The following is a 24,142-nucleotide window of genomic DNA, read 5'->3' on the forward strand; positions in this document are numbered from 1 at the left end:
CGCCACCACCAACACCAATACGACACCACCACCACAATCAGCACCAACACCAACACCGACATTGCTACTACTACCATTATCGTCTCCACCTCTTCCATCACCAACACCAACATGGCCACTACCACCAACACTGCTACTACTATCAATACAAATTATGCTAAATGTAATTTCAGTGATGACTTTTGAAACATAAAACGAAAATACACCCCGAAAATCAAAATATTAATCACTATATAAATCAACTTAATTACTATTATTTGTGTTTTATTAGTCACTAAGGTCTGGCAAGTTTCCTGTCCAATGGTACATCATTTTTAAGATATAAAAGTTTAATTGGATTATACAAGTTTAAAAGGTTGTGTAAATGACCAATGTGGGTTACTAACCCACTACTCAATGGACTAATTGAATAAATAAATGAATAAATAAAATATAGAAATTCCAACTCAATCATCCTCAATGTAATTGGTTGATGGGTTATTTAACCCAAACTTTCTCATGAGTCATTTAGATAACCCCATTTTTTAAAATTTAATTTTAAATTCTAAAAATTATTCTTGATGAGAGAGAATTAATTTAATACTAACTTATAAATATCTTAATTCATATAATATTTATGGTTTAAGTCAAAATTCAATTATTATCTATTAATAAAAAATTATGCATTAATTGATTGAATGTGAATTTAGAAAATAATTAATACTAATAATTTCAATTATTTGAATATAATAGTAATTAAATTTATTATGGGAGCGGAGTTGTAATTTGGGCCGGTTTGATAGAACGGATAAGTAGAAATGATAAGATAGTGTAATAATATCATGTTGTAATCTATTGTTTATTGCGTCAGCAAGATAAAATAATACAATCTTATCTCTTATCGATTATGTTCATCATGTGTAAAAATTATCCTTAATACTTATCCTAACAAAATAAGATAACAACTTTATATTCTTTTTCAGTATCATAATCCCAAATTAAATTATTTCAATATTTTTATTTTATATACTTTATAAGAATATTAATTAACAAAAATAAAATATTTAATTTTGATATTATGGTAATTTTATTATTTATCAATTACTAGTTATTATTGCTAAGTCATTATTATTTAGTTACTCATAAATTAAATTAAAAATTATGTAGTTTATGAATGGTGAAAAAATTGGGCTTTCTCATATAAAGTAATAAAATTTTCATTATCACTTACTACTACTTAGTTAATATTATTTTTTGGTTATTTTTTTATTGTTTTATAAACTAAATAATTATGCACTAACAATAAAATACATTACTCACTCCTTGGCCAGCCCCATATCGCTTAATGCACTGACCGTGGGGCGAGGGATTAGTCTCACGGCTGTCGGTTGTGTGGATACCTTGGTCAAGACAAAAAAAAAATACATTACTCACTTATAAATATTGATTTATTAATACTAAATATAGACTAATTTAATATTATCTTATGCTATTATCTAAAATTATTTCTCTACTTATATAATAATAATTAATAATTGAAATGTAAATTATTTTTTAAAAATAATATATTAAATAATATTTTTTATATTTAATTAATTTTTATAAAATACTATATAAAACTTGAATTAGTGATAATGCACTATCAGTGTAATCATTTTTTAAACAGACATCCAATGATGAGTTGCCAAATCAGAAAATAAGCTTTTAATTTAATTGAAATAAAATAAATTAAAAATATTTTTGAATACGTGATACTCAATTATTAAATATATGTATAAAACAATTTTACACTAACAGTGTACGACCATTAAAGTCTATCAAATTTTAATATCAAAGAGTTTATCGCCGCATGTGTGCATAATTTAATTCACTAAACAAGTGGGCACATGACTGTGATCATTTGTTGGACCAACAATGGCACAAGTTCTGGTAATTTGCTTTCCGACATTGGAAAATCTGAATAAAGTAATGGTGATTGGCCGGTGGAAAGATGGATGTTTGATGGTACTCAATAAAGTGATTAAGGGTGGAAATATATGAACTTTTTAAAATGATAATAATTTTACTAAAGAAAATAGTCTAGAAACAATTTACCCATGTAAGGTTGCTAATGTGGAAGTGGGGATAAAGTCTCAACAACAAATTCCATTTGAGAATCAGCTGGTGCAACATTGCTCTCTCTTTGTTTTTCTTCTTGAAGAACCATAAAAAAAAGACTCAAATTATGGGACGGAAGGGAGTCATAAGCAGGATTTGGCTCTTAACTTGATTGAAGGAATCATATAATTCCACTGAAAACTGCATCACTTGTTCTTGATGTAAATACTCAAGAAGAACACAACTACAACCACATTGACAATTGTGTTGAAGGAGATAATTTTGAATTTAATCCCTAATTGATTTCATCAGAGTGATCTTGTGCGATTCGATGAATTTTAATTGTCACCAGAAAGCAATTGAGGAACCGGGACAAGTCTTGGATTATCTTAATGGTGAAAATAGAATGGATTTGCGAGATCTTCCGTAGAAAAGATGTATGTACATAAACATAGTAAATGAACTCAGTACCGAATTGATGAATAAAACTTGGGATAGCATATTGAAGATAGTAAACAGAAATTGAAGAAGAGAAAATGATATCTCTCATTGATGAATTGTGTCTTACACAGTTATAAACATTTGATCAACTATCATCTAAAACAGTTCAATAATTATAACTAACTGGTAGTTTTCTGCTTTCTATCTAAAAATAGGAACTAACAAACTAACAACTCTAATTGATCATTAGCTCACTAACAGCTATAAGCTTTTATTCACCCTCCTTCCTACACTATACTTCAATATCCTGCTTGGGCTCCCTTGTCTCTCCAACATCAACTTTAGCTATTTAGTTAATTAGTTAACTGTTATACTTCTTCAGTTAGAGTAGTTATAATAATCTTTCATGTCATCCATTGGATATAAGTTGGACCTCTTTACATAGAGAAGTATCGATTCAATAATGACTACAAGAGTATAGTCAATTGAAATTTTCACTCAAAAATAGGGTGGACAAAAAAGCTTATTAAACCAGGACCCCAAAATGTTCAATCTTAATCCCCTGTCAACAACATTGAAACTTGAAAGTTAAGAACCACAAATCAGTAACACAATTAGCATGTACCATAACTAGCTTAAAAAGGTTATCAGCACATTCTTAATTGAAATAAAAGTGTAAAATAAAACTACAATTTTCATATTCTCAATTATGACTTTAGTTTTTAGTACAAAATACAGATCTATAGGGAATAAACACTAAGATCAAACAGAATGCAAATAGAATTTTGCTCATAATCTTATCAACTATACATCACTTTTTTTCTTACCATATCCATCTTTAGCAGTGATAAAGAGCGTATATTATAACTAGTGTGAAATTTACTTTTCAGTTTCCACGAGAATGCACGTCAAAATATAACCTTTTGAAAAAGAAAAGAAAATCATGTATTGAAAGCAGAGCTGTAGATCTTCATTTACCCTGATAGTATTACATAAATAAATGTTAACATTAATAAAATTGTAACTTCAAAATATATAGCCAAAGTATTTTTTCATAATTACATTTAATAAATGTTGGGTTTCATTGTAGCTTTTTACCTTAATGACAATTCATTCCAGCAATATCTGTTAAGCAAACAGAGGTGCGCTGCATTTACATAATCAAACAACATTAATTGAAAAGTACACAACAAAAATCATTCAATTCATACATTAAGAAGAAAAAAAAGTGAGAGAGGTCAATGAAGTCTGGAAGACAAACAACTCCTGAATATGCAGACAACATAAATTTGCAAGAGCATGAATAGAACAGTCAATCACTAAGCATAGGTAAATTAATAAACCAAACTGAAAATATCTGAACCAAAACCGTTTCTATATCGCATTGAAAGAAAGAAAGGAACATCCAACATAAACCAGCATCAAAACAAAAGCTACAATTTGAATTGCATTGTTATGTATTTGACCATGACCCTCTATAACAAAATGTCGATTTGTATTCCTAAGGTTTCTGTGTTAAGTAAACCTTGCATTCTGTATCATTGTGGAACGACAAAGTCACATCTTCAACTCATAAGCATGTAACTGAAATAAACTACAACTCCTGAGCTGTTCAACTTTTCCTGCTTCCACCATTAAAAAAACACCATCTTTCCTGAATTGACCCTACACCAAACCCACCTTTCAAATTCCAACCTTCTAGTTCTACTCCTCAAAAGCAATGATGATTCATATTCAAAAGAAGGGGAGGAAGTTCCATCAGTACTGAAAATTGCCAGTGAAGATAAAAAAAAAATTTGCCAAAATATCCATTCTCAACAAAGCTCCAATTTTGACAGACATTCATTTCCTACGCTTTCCCTTTGGCCGTGGCTTTTTCAGGGTTAATGAGATGGGGCCACATGATTTACGTCCAAAACCACTCCTCAATCGAGGTTCTTGTGATTCATCATCTTCACTATTAGCGTCATCAGGAGTATGCCTATTCTGGTGTCCTCTGCGTTGCAAAAGAAATACATTTAAGTAGTAGCTAACTAAATCTGCAGTGCTCTTCTGAGGAAATGTTTTAAAAATTGGATCCCAGAAATATCCCAAATATTCCTCAGAAGATGGAGGGTCCCATTCTACAGCGTCCTTGAATTTTTTCTCTTCTTCATGTGTCCACAAAATCCTAACATCTTCACCTATCTTATCCAAATTCCATTGGTGAAAAGCCACACCTAATTCCAGCTTAACTTTAGCCCTTTTCTCAGCAATGTGGAATCTGACGCACTCAACAGAACCTGGCACTGAGCAGCCACATAAATCTTGTCTTCCCTTTCCTATGGGATCCCTTTCAATAAGAAGTCTGGAATTAACTTTTTGCAAGGGCCATATTTGGGTCCCCAACCACTTAGAATTACTTTCAGAAGTCAAGCCGGTCCACTCTGGTACTTCAGCCTGATTTCTCGGCCCTAGGGGGATGGGTAATACCGGACATCCATCAAAACCTGTCTTTGAACCAGAGGAACTGTCAGATTCTCCTCCAGTTCTTAGATATGATTTGGAAGACCTTCGCACAGCTGATGTAAGTTGTCTGGATGGTGGCTTATTATTACTTGTCTGCCTCTCTCTAAGATTGTAGGCTGGCTCATGGGGATCATCATACATGCAAGGATGCATCTTCTGAGTCTACAAAATGACAAAAGGTTTTGTTTTAATGTGATATCACAAGGAAATTTAAAATTCTGCTTTAATAAAAAATAAGTGGCAGTTTTTGAAGAAAAAATTTAATGCAACATGAGAACCAGCTAATAAAAAAGAAGACCTTTATTACCCAAAAAGCATGCAACTACTTCTATCAAGAACTTGTCAATAGATAGCAAACATAAACTTGATAGTTATTATATTAAATAATAGCAAGTGAGCACCTCCGCGCATAGTTTAACCTGCAATTTCAGGTATACCCTGCCAAAGAGGGCTAAATCCAAAAATCATAAATGAAGTAGCTAACAGACAAAAAGTAGCCTCCAACTCTAATTCCAAATAGATATACAAGTTGCAAGATACTAGATAGAACAGAAGCAGTATTTAAAAAAATAAGGGGTCTGAGCCCAAACTTTTTTTCTTTTCTTGATTGTTAAGCCCGACCTTCCTCAATATGTAAGAAAAGTGTGCTCAATGTCAATAAAATTGCATCACATGTAAGAATGAAATAAAACACACATAATTAAATTATGGAGACAGAATTTAAGCTACAAGTAATTAATAGAAGTATGCACAATGAAGTAGCTAACAGACAAAAAGAAAGATCAACAATATGAATGTCTCAGCACAAAATAATGACATGTGGCCTAACATTATAGTTCATACTTCATTAGTGGACTACAAGACAAATAAAATTGATTTTCCTTAGGAAACCATTTGATAGAGTAATGAAGAAGCAAAAGTTGGCATTAAAAGTTGGGGATAAAATAGAAGCAGCATTCCAGGGTAACAAGAGCAACCAATGATCACTACACACTCAAGCACAAATACACTTGAATAAGATGAGTAAGAATTTAAACTCGACTTAATTAATAGAAGTGAGCACTATGCAGTAGCTAGTAGCTAACAGACAAAAAGAAAGATTCACTACACACTCAAGCACAAATACACTTGAACAAAATGAGTAAGAATTTAAGCTCAACTTAATTAATAGAACAGTGCACTATGCAGTAGCTAACAGACAAAAAGAAAGATCAACAATATGAATAAAATTGATTTTCCTTAGGAAACCATTTAATAGAGTAATGAAGCAGCAAAAGTTGGCATTAAAAGTTGGGGATAAAACAGAAACCGCATTCCAGAGTAACAAGTGAATCCAATGATCACTACACACTCAAGCACAAATACAATTGAATAAAATGAGTAATTATGTGGTGTGTAAATGCAAAGATAAGTTTAACTGCGCAGAAGATAAACAGAATGAAAAATATGAATATTAAAAGAAAAATCTTTTATGAGACTTACTGCTTATGAGTCTATTAATTTTCAGGCATGCAGTAGCAACACGTACATTTACTAAATCAATTTAAGCCTAAATATCTTCAATTAATAGCTTAAATTTTCAGATTACCTGCCAAGTCTGTTGCTCGCTGCTCGACTCGAACACTTTTTTGAAAAATACAGCCTCTCGAAACAACAAAACCTGCTTCCAGAACTCCTGATTACTGTAAGAATTCCACTTTGACTTTTCAGGCACCGCACCAACTGCCGGATCATAAGGATTCTTCGCAACACCAGCAAGCCATCTCAGCCAATCAAGCATAGACTGCCTCTTCCTCTTACAGCCAAACTTCTCGCTATCACCACCAGATGAAGCCAATACCACAACACCATCATCACACTTCTCACCTTCACTCAACAATCCAGGCAAGCTGCTGTTCACGGCATCAGATGCATCGATTTCTGGCTCAGCAGACATTTTCCCTCCATCAAACCCTTCCAACACTCCCATTTGATCATTGCCCTCACACAAATTCCCAAGAACAGACTCATCCATCAGCCCACACAACTTGACCTCCTCCCCATCTACCTCATCCGCAGCAGCACGGCCATCTAGCATCCCTCTCACCTCAGCCTTCAACTCCATCAAACACCTACCAAACCTATCCCTATCACCCACCAAAACACACTCAGGAACCACCTTACTATCACCAAATTTCTTCCCCCATGTATCCAAAGGACTCAAGTATTTACCATAAAACAGTTTCACAGTAGGACCAACCCTCACACCACACCCAGACTCCTCCCCAACCAAATCCCAAAGCTTCCCATTGGTCACAGCCTCAAACCCACCTTTCCCCTTCACCACCATGTACAGCTTGTACAAATCCACCTTCTTCCCATCACCCAGCATTGGAGGATAAGGACGCAACAGATTCAGAGCCTGTAAGAACTCACCCAAAAGCTCCTCAAAACGACGCGGAGTCCCACCGCCACCACCGCCGCCGCCGCCGCTACCTTTCACTGTTCCCCCACCGTCGAGCAGCGACCGCCCCGTCATGGATTCCGAATCCAAACCCTAGAAACAAGCAACCAAGCTCCAAATCATCCATTTTTGCAACAAAAAATAATTAAAAATACATCAACCCCTTTTCTGAAACTTAAAAAAAATTGCGACAAATTGAGAGTAGTGGAATCAATGGAATGAAATTGACATCGATTGAAATTTTGGGTGTTTTTCAAAAATCAATTTTGGCGGAGTGAAGATGAGGATCTAGCACTGGCTAGGGTTTTTCGAAGCGTGTTCTATGAAAAACTTTTCCCGCGCTTTTCTCTCTCTACAATGACGTTAGAGAGAGAGAGAGAGATTGGGGAGAGAGAGAGATGGAGGGGCTAAAAATTCAAGTTTCAACAGAGGCAGACCCTTCTTCAAAATCTCAATTTTTGATTGGAAGTAAAAACAAATAAAAGAAGAGAGAAGGGAGAAAGACATACCAGATTTTTTTTATGGGGGGTGAGAGAGAGATAAGGGACCCCTATGATGGGGTTGAGTTGTGACTTGCTTGACCTTTTGCCCTTGCAATATGCAATATGTGTCTTTTCTTTTTCTTTTTTCTCAATTATCAAAAATTGATTTGAGAATTGAGAGAGAATTTAGAAGAGATCATCCATTTTGATAAAACTCACAAAATGGTGATATATTGTTAGGGTTTGGGTGATGAGAGGTTTCTCCAACACCACCCACCTTCTTATATATTGGTGGTTGGTTTGAGGATGCACTAACCATGGTTAATATTTAACTAGATGGGTGGGTTTGGATTGGGGTTGTCAATTGATAGTAATTTGTTGAGTTTTAATTTTTTTAATCAATCAAAGAGGAAAATATAATTTAGATATGGTTTTATGGAAAGGAGATATGAGAGATGGGAGGTTAGTCAAGGAGGTTAGTCAAGGGTGTCTTATGGATAGCTATGAAAAAAATATATATACAAAATATAAATTTACTTTTCTCATAATAAAAAATATCATATTAGTTAAACACAATTAATTATGAGATATATCATATATTGATTTTCATATTTGTTGACAACTGTTTGTGTAGATTTGAATTAAATGAATTTGTTATCTATTAATATTTGTTTGGTGATAAGATCAAGCCAAAAGTATTGATGGGAATAAGATTAGATTGCTCGTATGGGTCTATGGTCTAGTCAAAATCTTATTCAAGTCAAGCCCGATCAAATTATTCAATAAAAAATACCTTATACTATTTTAAAGTTTAATTAGCTAGTTACCCAAAGGGTTCCAGTTGTTGTGGTTATTATATTATAACAGATCAATTTTTTTATATTTGAGACAGGTGTCCTCTTTCGGAGGCAATCCTGTTCGAGCCGAAAATATTCACATCATGGTGGGGCTAACTCTCCTAGCTGGGGTTTTCTCCATCCACAAAGATGAGATTTATTAGGGTTTGGCTAATGATAAGTTACTCCAACACCACATTTTTATGTATTGGTTGGTTAGATAATGTACTAACCTTGGTTAATATTTAACAAGATGTTGGGTTTGGGTTGGGGTAGTGAATTGATGAAATTTTGTTGGGTTTTAATTATTTCTTTAATAAAATAAAGAAAAATATATAATTAAAATATAGTTTATGGAAAAGGAAAAATGATGTATTAGAGTTAGTCATGGGTGTCTCATGATTAGTCATGGGTGTCCCATGATTAGCTATTAAAAAAAATAAAAATTTTAATTCACTTTTCCTCCTAATAAAAAATATCACATTAATTAAACGAAATTAATGATAAGATATATGAGGCATTGATTTGTATATGTTGAAGACATTTATGGTCTGCGTAAATTTGAATAAATTGAATTTTTTATTCAATTTTTGACAAAAAAAAGTGGAATTTTATTAATCAACTAATAGATCGGACGAAAGAATGTCGTTCAAATCGAACAGACATTCTTCAATCCCTACAAAGAAATAGTGCGAAAGAGCGAACTTGGCTATAAAGCCTGCAGCTGGTTGCTCGTTCGACGAACATGAACCAAATTAAAATGTCGAAATAAATGCGAAACGACAAAACAATCAGAAATAACTACAACTAAATACGAGTAAGACTGAGCCATCCTCTTCCAAGCATTATCCACCACCAAGTTATCTGTTTCCACATCAATGTTGTGAAAACCAAGCTCATGCGCAAGTTGAAGACTCCACCGTAAAGCCATCGCCTCTACAAGGGAAGAAGATGATGTTGCAGGCCATCGCGAAGCTGCAAACACCAACACCTGTCCATGTGAGTTACAGATTAACATGACAAAACCATCAAATTCCCCCACAACAAAGCAACATCCACATTAAGCTTGATCGTTCCTTGCCTTGGCGGTTTCCACCGTGATCGCGCCACACTTGCAGCAGCCCCATGTCCAAAAACAACATTACCACCTCTCAACAAACCACCAACCTCGTCCCCCCCCCCCCCATGTCTGCCATGGCCAAGGACCTGGCCCAATCCAGCACCTTAACATGCGACATCCTCTGCCCCTGAAAACACCATTTGTTCCGGCGTTCCCATATAGCATAAATCAAAGTCAAAACCACATCAGAAACTCAATCATCCCACTGTTGCAGCACCTATGACAGCCATTGGAGGATCGGAAATTCTGAAGGATCATGACGGAAGTCCAAAGATAACCAGGGTCGTGTGCAGACATTTTGGGGCCTTAGGCGAAAATGTTAAATGGTGCATTTTTTTAGAGAATTTTTAAGAAACTTATCATAAATATTAATTTTTATATTAATCTTCTAGCCTTTTTAGCTGCAAAATCATTTATCATAGTTTTATAATCAATAAATTCTAATAGGAATTTATAATTTTTTTATGAAAGATTTGTTATTTTTTTTAAATAACATTATATACTTTTTTATGTAACAAAAAAGATGATATTATTAGTTAATTAGTTTTAAAAAAAAAGTTGATATATTGGTCTAAATTCATTTTTTAGTTGGCTAATATATAGGAAATAAATAATTCTGATTTTTTTTATACTTTGTTTGTTTAAAATTTATTAATAGTCAGTAACTAAATTTTTTTTTGGGACCTAAGTAAAAAAAAATTGGGGCCTTAAGCTGTAGCGTATTTCTCTTAACACTGTCTACGACCCTGAAGATAACCCAGATTGGAACCACACAGGAACTGATTCATCACAAAAAACAGTGCATGCGCAGCTAATTCCTCCATCTCTCCACACAAAGGGCACATAGTATCCAGTTCCACACCTCTGCGAGCAAGAGCAAGCCACGTAGGCAAAATCCAATGACATGGCCGCTAAGCTAGCTCCTTGCACCTAGGCAAGGACTTAGTCTTCCAAAGAGCCTTCCACGAATCCGAGAAACCTTCCCCTGAACTGAAACCCACATTTCGTTGCATTCCCTCCAACACAAACTCATAACCTGACCTTGTCGTATAACACCCATCCTCTGATTGAGCCCAATACAACACATCCATGCCTACACCTCCTGACCATGGGGTCTTGACGATAGCCTCTGCCTCATGAGGAACAAAATTATGGCGGATCAAAGCACGACCCCAACCCCGCCGGTTAGCATAAAAGAGATTAGCAACATGAGTAAGAGCCACCCGGAGATGTTGGCTAGAGTAGACCCTTCCTCCCGCTGCACCAGGGATCCATTGATCTTTCCAAATGTCCACCCCAACGCCTGATCCAATCCTCCAAAGACACCCTTGCTCAATCACCCAATGAGCTCCAAGAATACTACTCCATATATAACTAGGATGAGAGCCTTTACGAGCCATTATCAAAGAAGAGTAGCGATATTAACAAGCTTGAAATGTTCGAGCCTTTATTGTTTTTTTTAACATATTAATATTTATTGTTGATAAGTTAAAGCCAAGAGTATTGTTGATGATAATAGTTGAATTGATAGACTAGTTAGGAAAGGATGGTTTTGGGATGGAGTTGAGATATTAGAACAAATGGAATATGAAAAGAACCGTGTTAATCCTCAAATGACATGTACATGCCTATTTATAGGCTCAATTCACCGACCTCAATGGTGGTGAATTATTTTAGTTCTTTCTAGAGTTTTCATGATAGTTTAGTATCTCTATAATTCTAGGCTTTTCTATCATAACCATACACATCATCTCCAAGAGAATTCTAGAGAGTTTGTGATAGTTAGATACAATTGTCTAAACTAATCTAGAAATTTCCATCACCTTTTAACACTCCTCCTTGATGTAAATTTCTTTAACTCCAAGCATAGTGCGTAGCTCTTCAAATCTTGGTTTCCGCAATGCCTTCGTGAATATATCTGCAATTTGATCTTCAGTTCTGCAGTACTTGAGCTGAATCTCTTTACTTACCTCTGCTTCTCTGATGAAGTGGTATTTAATTGCTATATGTTTTGTCCTGCTGTGATGCACTGGATTCTTCGCTATTGCGATTGCTGATTTGTTGTCACAGTAGATTGTAGTATGATCACTTTGTTTTTCTCCCATTTCTTCAAGTATTCTCCGTAGCCATATAGCTTGACTTGTTGATTCTGCAGTCGCTACGTACTCTGCTTCAGCTGTTGATTGTGCAACTGTAGCTTGCTTCTTTGACGCCCAAGAGAATATTCCTGATCCAAGTGAGAATGCATAGCTGGAGGTGCTTTTCATGTCATCCACCGAGCCTGCCCAATCACTGTCAGTGTAGCCAAGCAACCTTGAGTTGGATTTGGTTTTGTACCATATGCCAAACTCTTTTGTTCCTTGTAGGTATCTTAAAATTCTTATGCCTGCTCCTAGGTGAATTTGACTTGGGCTCTGCATGAATCTTGATAAAAGGCTTGTAGCATACATGATGTCTGGCCTGTAGCTGTTAGATATAGAAGACTACCAATTAGACTCCTGTAGCGCGATGCATCAGCTTCTGGTGCTCCATCGTCCTTTTGTAGTTTCTCATTTGTCACTAGCGGAGTACTTACTGGATTGCATCCATACATCTTGAATTTCTTGAGTAAACCTTTTGTGTATTTCTTTTGTGAGATAAATATCCCATCATTTTTCGGACTTACCTCTATACCGAGGAAGTAACTCATCAAGCCAAGGTCGGTCATCTCGAAGGTCTTCATCATGTCTTCTTTGAACTCCATCATCATCTCCGTATTATTTCCTGTGTAGATAAGATCATCTACGTACAAGGAGAGTAGGAGAGTATGCTGACCTTGAGTCTTGATGTATAGTGTAGGTTCACTCTTGCTCCTCCTAAATCCTCGATCGATGAAGTACTGATCAATTCGACTATACCATGCTCGAGGAGCTTGTTTTAAGCCATAGAGTGCTTTTCTCAGTCTTAGCACCTTTCTTTCATTGCCTTCGCACACGAACCCTTGTGGTTGCTCCACGTAGATCTCTTCTTCTAGTACACCGTTGAGGAAGGCTGATTTGACATCTATTTGATGGATACTCCATCCTCTTTGCGCTGCAAGAGCTATTAGAGCTCTTATCGTATCAAGACGAGCCACTGGTGCAAATGTCTCATTGTAGTCGATGCCAGGTTGCTGTGAATAACCCTTAGCTACTAGTCTTGCCTTGTGTTTCTGTATAGTGCCATCAGGGTTGAGTTTTGTCTTGTAGACCCACTTAACCCCAATGATGTCTTTTCCATGTGGGCAATCTACTAACTCCCATGTGTTGTTTTTCTCAATCATCTTTATTTCTTCTTCCATTGCCTTGACCCATACTTCTTGCTTTGATGCAGCTTCAAAGCTTTCAGGCTCAAGTATGGCCAAGTTGCAAGTTTCATATATGTCTGCCAATGATCTTACTCGTATAGGAGTAGATTCAGGTGAAGAAATTTCTTCTTGTGGTTGTTGTGGAGGTGAAGGAGGCTCACCTGGGTTTTCTGCTGCTTCTTCACCTTCTTCTTCGTGAGGTAGATGCTTTAGTACGGGGATGTTCTTCTCCACTTTTTCTTCATCCCAATTCCAGGCAGCATTCTTGTCGACTTCAACATCTCGACTGATCATAAGCTTCTTTGTCTGTAGGTTGTAGACCTTGTAGCCTTTAGACTTTGTGCTATACCCAAGGAAGATACCTCGTACAGTCTTATCTTCTAGTTTGTACCTCTTTACATCTGGCACATGAATGTAGCATATAGATCCAAAGACTCTTAGGTGCTTTGCCGATGACTTCTTGCCGCTCCAAGCTTCAATTGGAGTTTTATTTTGTACTGCGTTTGTTGGACATCTGTTGAGTATATAGACAACTGTGTAGACTGCTTCTGCCCAAAAGGTGTTAGGCATTCTCTTCTCCTTGAGCATCGATCTAGCCATCTCCATAACTGTGCGATTCTTTCTTTCCGACACACCATTTTGTTGTGGAGTATATGCGACTGTAAGTTGTCTTTCTATGCCTTCATCCTCGCAGAATTTGTCAAACTCCCGGGATGTATACTCCTTTCCACGATCACTTCTAAGTACTTTTATATGTTTTCCACTTTGTTTCTCGACAAGGGCCTTGAACTTTTTGAATACCCCAAAAACTTCAGATTTTGCTTTTAGGAAATAGACCCATGTCATTCTAGAGAAGTCATCAGTGAAGAGGATGAAATACTTGTTGTTGTCATGTGATGGCGTCCTCATCGGTCCACATACGTCTGTATGTATCAATTCCAACACGTGTTTTGCTCTCCATGCCTTTCCTGTTGAGAACGACACTCTGTGTCGCTTTCCGAGGAGACATCCTTCGCAGGCTTCATTGATCTCCTTTAATGTATCACAAGCATCTTTTGCACTTTTAGCATCCAAAATGCTTGGAAAAATTGCGTCGGTCACCGCTTGCTGCAAAGTGAATAGCGCTTTTGAATCTTTGAGCTTATTCTCCTTCAACTCTTTCTTTTGTGCTGAAGTATCTGCAGGAGCAGTATATCCTTCTTCAACAACATCCCAACAGTCTTGGAAGCAAAAATATGTCTTCATTTTTGCACTCCAATAATCATAGTTTTCCCCATTAAAAATAGGGACAGAGATAGATGAAGGTTGGGTGATGTTGGCCATATATTAGAAAAATTTATAGATGTGGGTTAAAAGTGCAAGGTAATTTTTAGTGGTAGTTGGGATAGTTTCGAAATAAAAGGGAGGTAATATAACTACGCCCAATATAAGATGGAACGTAGCTCTGATACCACTGATAATAGTTGAATTGATAGACTAGTTAGGAAAGGATGGTTTTGGGATGGAGTTGAGATATTAGAACAAATGGAATATGAAAAGAACCGTGTTAGAGATGGACACAATTATACAATAGTAGCTTTCTGGCTTAATCCTCAAATGACATGTACATGCCTATTTATAGGCTCAATTCACCGACCTCAATGGTGGTGAATTATTTTAGTTCTTTCTAGAGTTTTCATGATAGTTTAGTATCTATATAATTCTAGGCTTTTCTATCATAACCATACACATCATCTCCAAGAGAATTCTAGAGAGTTTGTGATAGTTAGATACAATTGTCTAAACTAATCTAGAAATTTCCATCACCTTTTAACAGATGAGGATAAGATGAGATTGCTCGTTTGGACTATGGTATAGTCGAAATACGATTCAAATCGTACCTGGTCAAATTAATAAATAACAAATATCTATATATTTTTTAAAATTTAATTATTTATGCAATACATGTTGGCAGTGACGAATCCAGGAGTTTTAAGATGTGGGGAATATATACGCGCGCGCATATATATGTATATATATATATAACATATTTGCAACTTGTTTAATTTTTAGTTGTTTTCTATGTTGTGTTTTGATTTTTTTTTAGAGGAAAAGGATATATATAAATGAAAGGGTAAATAGCTTGGGAACAACCCTTCCAAGAAGGAAATAAAACACAGGAAAGCACAACAAAACAAAGCAGAAAGAAAACGAGAGTACAACGACAAAATGAAATAAATATAAAACAAAACAGGGAAATAAAGAGCTACAAGGGAACCAATGCCAACACCAGCACCCTCAAGCATCCAAGCAAATCACGAGGGAGGCCAAAGCACCACCAGCCAATAGACAGAGAAAGAGCCCACACATAATAGCACCATGACCAGCATCAAATTAGCATGAATGCAGAGGCATAAAGGCATAAACAGCAGCACCAACTAAGCAAAGTTTTCCCATAAGGGCACATCTCTATCACATCCCAATTTAGCGAGATAATCCGCCATGGAATTGGCTTCTCTATAAATGTGGGAAATCCCTAGGCACCTGACCTCACCCAGCAGCCAATCAATTGAGTTGAGGTCATTTAAAAGGGCCCAAGGCCTATTAACTTTGTTGTTCACCCACCCTACAGCAAGAGAGGAATCATCACTCTCAAAGTAAATATGAGAGAAGGAAAATTCTTTGTAGAAAGATAGGCCCTATGTATGGCTTTGACCTCAGCTTGGTAGGCCCAAAGAATTCTCGTAGCTGCTGCAAACAACTTATCACAAATAACTTTCTGTTCCATTTCATTTCTACTCAATTTCTTTTCCTACCTCTCTTATTTTCTTATCACATTATTTATCATATCTTACATTTCTCCCTTGTCTCTTCTTATCTCTCACTTGGTCTGAATGAATGTTTATCTCCTTTTGAACTTAATTTAATAACTTATAGTCATTAACAAGGTTAGGAACTCTGTGCCCAAAAAAAGCAAGAATTAGGAACTGAAAAGTACAGTAAAACATTTGACCAGGACATGTAATTCGAGGGAAAATGCCTAACCAATTAATTGGTATTATCAAATATCTGGTATGCATGCATTTAGAAACTGAGACAAATTTAGAAGGAATAAGAAGAGGTTAATACTGGATGAGAAAAAGGGAAGAGGGCTGAAGTGATGGACATGGTGTTGTATTGTTAGAGAAGAATACTATCAAATGGAAATAAGAATGAGTGATACAATGGATCGGATATACTATCAAATGGAAATTAAAGAAAACAAAAGAGTGTATTACCTAGTCGAAATGATAGTGGGAGCATTTTATGTAGTCTGGGGGAAATATTACATTAGTATGCTAATATTCTATCACACTGTTAGCCTATTTTTTGGAATTCAGGTGGGGTGATTTGCCCCATCATCCTTAACCTGCATCCGTCCCTGCATGTTGGTCTAGTGGTGGTTATATTATAATAGATACATTTTGATAAAATTCAAAAAATTGAAACTTATCAGGGTTTGGTTGATGAGAAGTTCGTCCAACACCATATTTTTATGTATTGGTAGATTAGATGATGCACTAACCTTGTTTATTTTTTAACAAGATGGATGGATTTGGGTTGGAGTTATGAATTGATGGAATATTGTTGGGTTTTAATTATTTTAATAACATAAAGAGAAAAGTATAATTAAAATAACATTTTATGGGAAAGAATATATATATATATATATATATATATATATATATATATATATATATATCGTTAATCGTTTGGTTCTCTGCTAAGGTTCTTGGACTTTGCTTCCAAGGTGGTGGTTGCGGCCACTCCAACAGCATCACCGGCGTTCACGTCCCCTGTCTCTGGTAGTGCGGCGGCGTCTCTGGCAGACCTTCAGGTTTCAACATTGTCCCTGTTTCGCTGTCACTGATCCTATTTCGTAGACCTCTGCTTGTGCCGCCTCTACCCCCACGGTGCTCGCCTCTGCCTTCCTACTAGTGCCCCGCCGCTCGCTGTCTCTCTCCGAACGCCGCCCTTCGGTCGCCGTCAGTTGGCTACTCCCCTCCATTTCGCGCACCATTGTTTCTCCAGTGCGTTTTTTTCCTCTGTTCTCTGGTCCTCTGCTCTTGCTGTCTGTTTAACTTCGGCTAGGCAAAGTTTTGCACGGGTTGTGTCTCCTCCCATGTTCAATGCGATGATGAAGGCTGGCTTCAGACGTAGAAGTGGCTCTTAAAGGTTGGTGGTGGGTTTTGTGCATTTTCGGTTTGCACTTTTGCTCTTGTCATGATCTTTCTGGGTCAACTTGTACTTTTATTCAGTCTTGGGTATCATTTTGGGTGGCTCAAGCTTCTTTATTAATAATATTCGTTTCATTTTCAAAAAGAAACTTACATTCAACAAAAGCTTTCTAACTCACTTTTTTTTAAATATAAGTGAGTAAGTAATGTCTTAATATTGCATATACCTGCTAATTTACTCGAGATATTTTAAAAATAAGTAATTTAGTAAACTTTATAACTGTATTAAAAGATAAAAATTTATAGATTTTAAGTTATAACTTTCTTGTTTACTTCCGTTTAAAAAATTAAGGAATGAGAAAATTAAACAAAGAAATAAAAAACTACAAGTCTAAGATATCTCTAGCCAAAAAAAAAAGGAGGCAACGCTCTATGGAGGAACATCCAAAATAGAAAGACCACACTAATACTAGCTAAATAATCAGCAGGGCCATTAGCTTCTTTATGGCACGACGCATATGTACTTTTCAATTCCGCTATGGAAGTTAGCGAATAACATAGAGATATTTGTCATATAAATTGAACCTAAACTCCTTATCTGATATGAATTGCAGAATCTCCAACGAGTCTTTTAAAAAATTATACTAAGTTGAATTATTATACTTGTTAAGAATTGGGGTTTTGTATTGTATTTTTAATTAATGTTATTTTATTTTCTATTAGTAGTTATATTTGTTTTTACTGGTGAATTAAAATATTGAAAGTTGTATTTTGATTAATTCAAATTAAATTGCGGGTAGTGGGTATGAGTATGAGTATATAGGTACCTAAAGAATACGAGTACGAGTATTCAAGTTGCTATCCATGTAGATATGAGGATGAGAACAAGTAATTTTTGAAAGGCTTAAATATGCTAGGGCTTCAAGAGATTGTAAGGGGAATCAAATTCGGTCCCTGAAATTTTTGTCTTTAAAATGCCATCCCTATAAATTATTTTAATTAGATTGGATCCAAAGTGTGGTTTACCATGATGAGGCACGAATTTTGTACGGTCAGCATTTCACTTGGAATTATTTTTATTTTTAATGCAAATGTGTAAATTACTAATCACTTCATGAATTGATTCCCAAATTACACATCAGTTTCCTCTCTTATTCTTCCTCCATAACCACCACACCTTATTTCGACCACCACCACAACTCATCCTGGCCACTAGTGGCGGATTCACCTTATACTCAGGGGGTTCATGTGAAACCCCACATTTCAGATGAACCCCTGAAAAAAAAATATTGCACTTACCTCCTTATATAATTTTTTTTTGAATTCCGTGAAAATTTTAAATTATACTAGTAGACCAAGTTTTGCACCTATTTATACCAAAGACCCACACTCACTTACTCCTCCCACTCTCTCACACACACACGCGTGCACTCAACCACTCACCCTCTTTCTCTTGTTACCCTAAGTCCCACCCAACTGCGAAGTGAGAACTAACCCAGGCCAAGCACGCACGCGACGCACTCACTGGCGTCCGGCCACCACCACGCACCACCTGCGCTGCGCTTGAAGCCAAATCCAAAAAACCTGATTCGAAGCCCGCAAAGCAGCAGCATCAACATCAACAAGGTAATTCGTAATTCGCATTGCTCTGATGTTCGTTCTTGCGTGGTTTTTGCGTTTCACGGTTTAGCTCCTAACAACGGCGGCGACGCTTTGCAGGTGGTGGGAAGAAGAAGGAGGTGAAGAAAGAGACTGGGTTAAGGCTCACCCCTCAGGCATCGGAAAGTTGAAAACTTTGGAGAGGGTATTCCGAGGTATTTTTTTCCCCCTAATTATCATTTTGACATGATCTGTGTTTTCTCAACATTGTTAATTTTGATCTGATAGTTTTGTGTTGTTTGACTTTGATATTTGCCTCTTTGGTGCAGCTATTTCAATGTTTATTTTTTTCATAATTCTTGTGTGCAGCTTGATTGGTTTTCTTCTAATTGGGTGTGCATTTAAGCTGATTTCTTTCCTGGTTGTGTGATTACTTCTTAGCTGAGTGATGATGTTTTGAATTTATTTTTTTGGTATAGTGAAGTTGAGTCTGTTTTTAATTCTAGGAAGGTCATGGACAAATTTTTAGTAAAGAGAGCAAGGTCATCAAGTTGGTTGGAAAAGGAAGACATGTGTTATTTATCCACAAATTTATCTTCTTTTGCCTGTTGCAACAACAACGGTAGAAAGAGCTTTCTCTGCTATGAGAAAAATATGCTGCGTAACCGAATTTGAGATACATGGATGAACGATTGTTTAGTTACTTACATTGAGAGTGATGTATTCAATAACATTGACTCTGAGCTTATTGTTCAACGATTTTAGAATATGAAATCACGTTGAGAACAACAATGACTTGTATAATTTCTGATGTATAAACATATTAAAGTTGTTTTTAATTATATTTTTACCGATGTGTTCATTTGAAAAAATTGAACCCCCTGACCCCGGGTCTTGGATCCGCCACTGCCGGCCACCATACCAACCTCCTCCATGACTACACCTTCCTCCTCCCACCACCTTGCTATATTATTCTTATGTTAAACCTCGGTTACAAGTTGATGAAAGATATTTTGTCACTCTACGTTCGAATCTCTAAAGACTCTATTGTAATATAGTAAAAAGTTTTGTCGTATCCAGAACGAGGCGTAGTACTTATGTCGTTCAATAGTTCACAAACTTAAATGTTGGTTTCACAAGAGATTGTTTGTTTATACATAAAAATATAAATGAAAAGCAAGTAAACTAACGGTGAAACAACAAGTGAGAGAAATTGTTGGGATTAGATTTCATTATTTGACTTTTTTCCATTCTAGTGATTCAAATACAAATTGAGCCTAAGAATATGATTCATCTACACCAATTCAACTCTACTTCATCGATGTCTCGCATGAGTGGATATCTATAACTCTCTAATCATAAACATTGACGTCTCACATGATTAAACAAGATAGTTATCATGAAGTTTAGGTGTTTAAGTGACTAACAAACCTAACTCTATGTCTTGCAATTGTGATTATTAGGTGATTAACTCTAGTTCGGACTCCAAACGTTGTAGCTTCCACTCACAAGTCGAATCAAGCAAAATACCATAGGTGGTCAATCTAAGATATAACATGAATATCAAGAGAAAACTACTAAATCATAGACAAAGAGCATGCTTTATATTGAAGAGAATCACATGGAATACATAAGTATCAAAATAACTACATCTAACCCCAACAAAGAGATATTAGCTATCCATTTTCATGGATAGCTTTAAGATCATGAAGACAAAGAAAGAAGAATCAAAGAATCCGGCACCCAAGTTTCCTCTCCGGCCTCTTAAGCTTTCTCCCTTGTTTCTCTCTCTAAAAGTGATCTATCCTCTCCTCTAAATGTGTTAAATAGTAAAGAAGATATGAAAAATCTAATTTAAATGGGTTCTGGCCGCCCCATTCTGGCTAAGCATCAGGTATAAGGCTAAGCCAGAGTACATTTCCCTCCCATAGCTTAACAACAACAGTCGTGCTAAGCCTAAGAGACCTTAAAATTCACTCAACGCGCACTGTCATGTTTGGCTCAACATCAGATGCAATGCTAAGCCAAAACCTTCTTTTTGTCAATCCACATGCACTGCCCTGTTATGGTTTAGCATCAGATACAATGCTAGGCCAAAATCTTCATTTGATCAATCAACATGCACTGCCTTATTTTGGCTTGGCATAAGATGCATTGCTAAGCCAAAATCTTATTTTTTTCTTGAATTCATTGCTTTAATCTTTTGCTTCTTTCCTACGTCAACAAACTTAAAATTAAACACATATTTAAACTAAAACTTTATATTTACAAATTCTAACCAAGGAGGGTGAATTTGATGGCAAATCTACATTAATAACAAAGATAAGTGCCTAAATATATCATTGAAACTAGGTAAAAATGACACTTAATCACAAGTATAATACAAGGTTGTCCTGCCTCTGTTCAACATCTTAATCTCTCTCAAAATTGTGCAACCAAGAACATAACATGTTGTGCTTATCTCTCGATTTCGTCGCCTTCACCACAAAAGGAACCATCTCTTGTTTCACTTCCATTTGTTCTCCCCTTCCTTCTTCCTTGTCTTTGTCTTTTCTTCTTTGCGCTCCAAGAAGCCGTTGAAGCCTACCTCGAAAACCCAAGTTGGGAAACCCAGAAAACCAAAGATCCAAACAAAGGAGAAACCCATAAGATGAAACCATAAAACCCATATCAGAACCCAACCTTCAACCCAAATCTTATACATCTGCATGACTCCGTCACCTAGCTTCAAATCACAACCCAGAAGTTTTGAATCTCACGATTTAGGATTAGGTTTTCTCTTCAAATCGTAACTCAGAATGTGGGTCGAAGTTCCTTGTGTCGTCGAGGCTCTCCTTCGGGTAGTGTTGTGTCTCTATCATGAGGCTTTAGGGGGTTGAACTCTTTCTTTTTCTTCTGCTATAAATAGAGACCTATATGATGGGTATTTCCTTCAGAAATTTCATCTCTCTCATCCTCCTTTTGGTTGAATTTCCTCATTTTTCACTTGAGAATCCTTCAATTTTTCTTCCCTATTCAAGAGCATAAATGTAGAATGTGGTTTCATATTGTGTGGGCTGTTTCTCTTAGCACGTACATTTAATTGACGATCCATCCGTCAGATTGAAGATCAATGAGTTCTGAACAACATATCAAAATTGCAGCTCGATCTGACGGTTAACGAGTTTGTATCAGTTATTTTACAAAAATAGGTCAAAGATGTTAGCTTCATATATAAGCTGGGTTTCTGTGAATTTTATCGCATCTTTTCACATTGTAACAAATTGTGTCTCAAAGGTAAGGGTGACTCGGTCCTTGAGATCTTGAGTCTTGTGTGCTTTTTAATCTTGCATGTGTTTGAGATGAAGGAGTTAAAATTGCTTTCTGGATTCTTGATTGATATTTGATTCATGGTTTGTTCGATTGCTTGAGAATTGTTGAATATTTGAGGTTGTTTGCCTATTGACGCTAACTTAAATTGTTGGAAAGATTTGCATGATATTTGGAACTTGTTGCATTATATTTGAGTATTGTTGGAGTTGATGCCTGATCGTAGTGGACGTTCTGATGAGGTGGCAATGTGATGGTTTGTTGTCCCGTGTGATTATCCCACATTGTGAGGTGATATTGATTGGTTGTTGTTGGTGGAATCATATATTTGCATCCTAGATTGCTAATCTTAATTGTTGTTTAGTTTGATGATGTTTAATGTTTTGATTCACATGATAATCTCTTACTATGACTATTTTGTTTGCTTGATTTGTTTGAGTTAAACCTTTCTGTTTGCAACTTGTTGTTTGCGTGCTTAACGTCATTTTATATGATGGAGAACCACTCGGTGATCGAGCGCAAAATCGATGATAATCTTGAGGCAGCGAAGATAAAGATCTATGACTTCTTATTTGATGCTAATGCTACAAATGAACATTAATTCTATCATCTTGTTATCTACTCTTTTGAATTCAAGTTTTCTTTTGGTTTTGTTGAAGTCAATGGGTCCAAGATAAATATTTTGAATATATATTATATTATTTTTATTTGGTATTTATTTTTACCGTAATTAAGATAAGTTGCATTTAAAATTTAAAATTGAATTGTTTTCTCAAGTGCGACGATGGTTAAAGCTCGTTTAATCTTAGGAGATGGAGATAATGAGTTTTTTTGAAAATCATGTCACCTTTTAGAAAAAAAATCCGAGTTAGATACCTACACTTGTTAAATTACTAATGTGATGCCTGATTAAAAAATTAAGACATTACAATATCCAAGTGTGGAAAATGTGCAACCAAGACGTGCAACCAGTTTATGAACGTGCATCAAATCTTGTGGTAAATGAGTTTTTTTTTTTTTTTTTTTGAACTTGGTAAATGAGTTTGTTGTAATAACTAAAAGCTAGAATGTATATGAACATAAAAACCAACAATAATACGTTAAAAAAAATAAAAACCAACAACAATATTAGTGGCTACTATAATTTCAAAATAAATCAATTTTATAAAAAAAAGATAATAATAATAATAATAGTAATAGGTTGAAATAAAATTTCAGTCCCAGTTATAACAAGTTTGACTGTAAAATGATGAACTAAAATTTATTCAAAACCATAAATATATACTTTTCATTTATGTTTAATAATTAAGTCCTTGCTGAGCAAAATAAAAAGGAAAAGAGGAGCTCAGATACTCTTGGTTTTCATCCTGAGAATCAGGAGGTGATGGTCCCACCATCGCAATATATTTCATCACAGCTCCCCAGGTTTGCACCTTACAAGATTCGAACCCGGGTCTTTATCGTGACAGCACAATATTTAACCACTAGACCACAAGTGCTTGATGTTAGTTGCTATCCGTTTAAACACCTATATAATATATATTTTAGTAAAACCACGGCGTCCAAAGCCAAGGTATAAACAATGGTTGTGTAATATTTTAAGTATTTGTGTCTAAATTTGATGTGTTAGATATATGCTCACTTAAGAATTGTGTTTTGTATGGGTTTAAACTTGAAAAGGAAAACTTATCTTGCTTTTTTTTTTTTTTTGAAATTCAACAGCAAATCTTTTAATGGCCAAAAGGCAAATAGTTCATTACATCTGCATCAACCAAAGAAACTACTGCTAATGGAACCTCTTATACCC

General features: G+C 35.7%; 1 protein-coding gene and 1 non-coding gene across 3 annotated transcripts; both read right to left on the minus strand.

Annotated features, from left to right (window-relative positions):
* Positions 1-3,817: 3,817 nt before the first annotated feature.
* On the minus strand, positions 3,818-8,157 carry LOC130746133 (AT-rich interactive domain-containing protein 1-like). 2 transcript variants are annotated; one of them, XM_057598673.1, is made up of 3 exons: positions 7,978-8,157; positions 6,614-7,561; positions 3,818-5,187 (listed from the first exon to the last, which is right to left on the minus strand). In XM_057598673.1, the coding sequence occupies exons 2-3, from the start codon at positions 7,541-7,543 to the stop codon at positions 4,360-4,362; spliced, it is 1,758 nt and encodes a 585-aa protein (XP_057454656.1). In that variant the 5' UTR covers positions 7,544-7,561; positions 7,978-8,157; the 3' UTR covers positions 3,818-4,359. The 2 variants fall into 2 exon arrangements, with proteins under 2 accessions (XP_057454656.1, XP_057454655.1); XM_057598672.1 differs by lacking the exon at positions 7,978-8,157 and having other exon boundaries at positions 6,614-7,951.
* Positions 8,158-23,676: 15,519 nt separating this feature from the next.
* LOC130709692 (small nucleolar RNA snoR114) lies at positions 23,677-23,755 on the minus strand. Its single transcript, XR_009010169.1, has one exon. It is a non-coding gene; the product is annotated as a small nucleolar RNA snoR114 (small nucleolar RNA).
* Between the last annotated feature and the right edge of the window lie 387 nt (positions 23,756-24,142).

This window comes from Lotus japonicus, chromosome 3 (assembly GCF_012489685.1).
Source record: "Lotus japonicus ecotype B-129 chromosome 3, LjGifu_v1.2".
In the NCBI taxonomy this organism is placed as follows: Eukaryota; Viridiplantae; Streptophyta; class Magnoliopsida; order Fabales; family Fabaceae; genus Lotus; species Lotus japonicus.

Coding starts and splice junctions, on each gene's coding strand:
- LOC130746133 (XM_057598673.1), bottom strand. CDS start 7,543: ATGACGGGGCGGTCGCTGCTCGACGGTGGGGGAACAGTGAAAGGTAGC. Junction 5,188..6,613: donor GCGAGCAACAGACTTGGCAG/GTAATCTGAAAA, acceptor GTCATTTTGTAG/ACTCAGAAGATGCATCCTTG.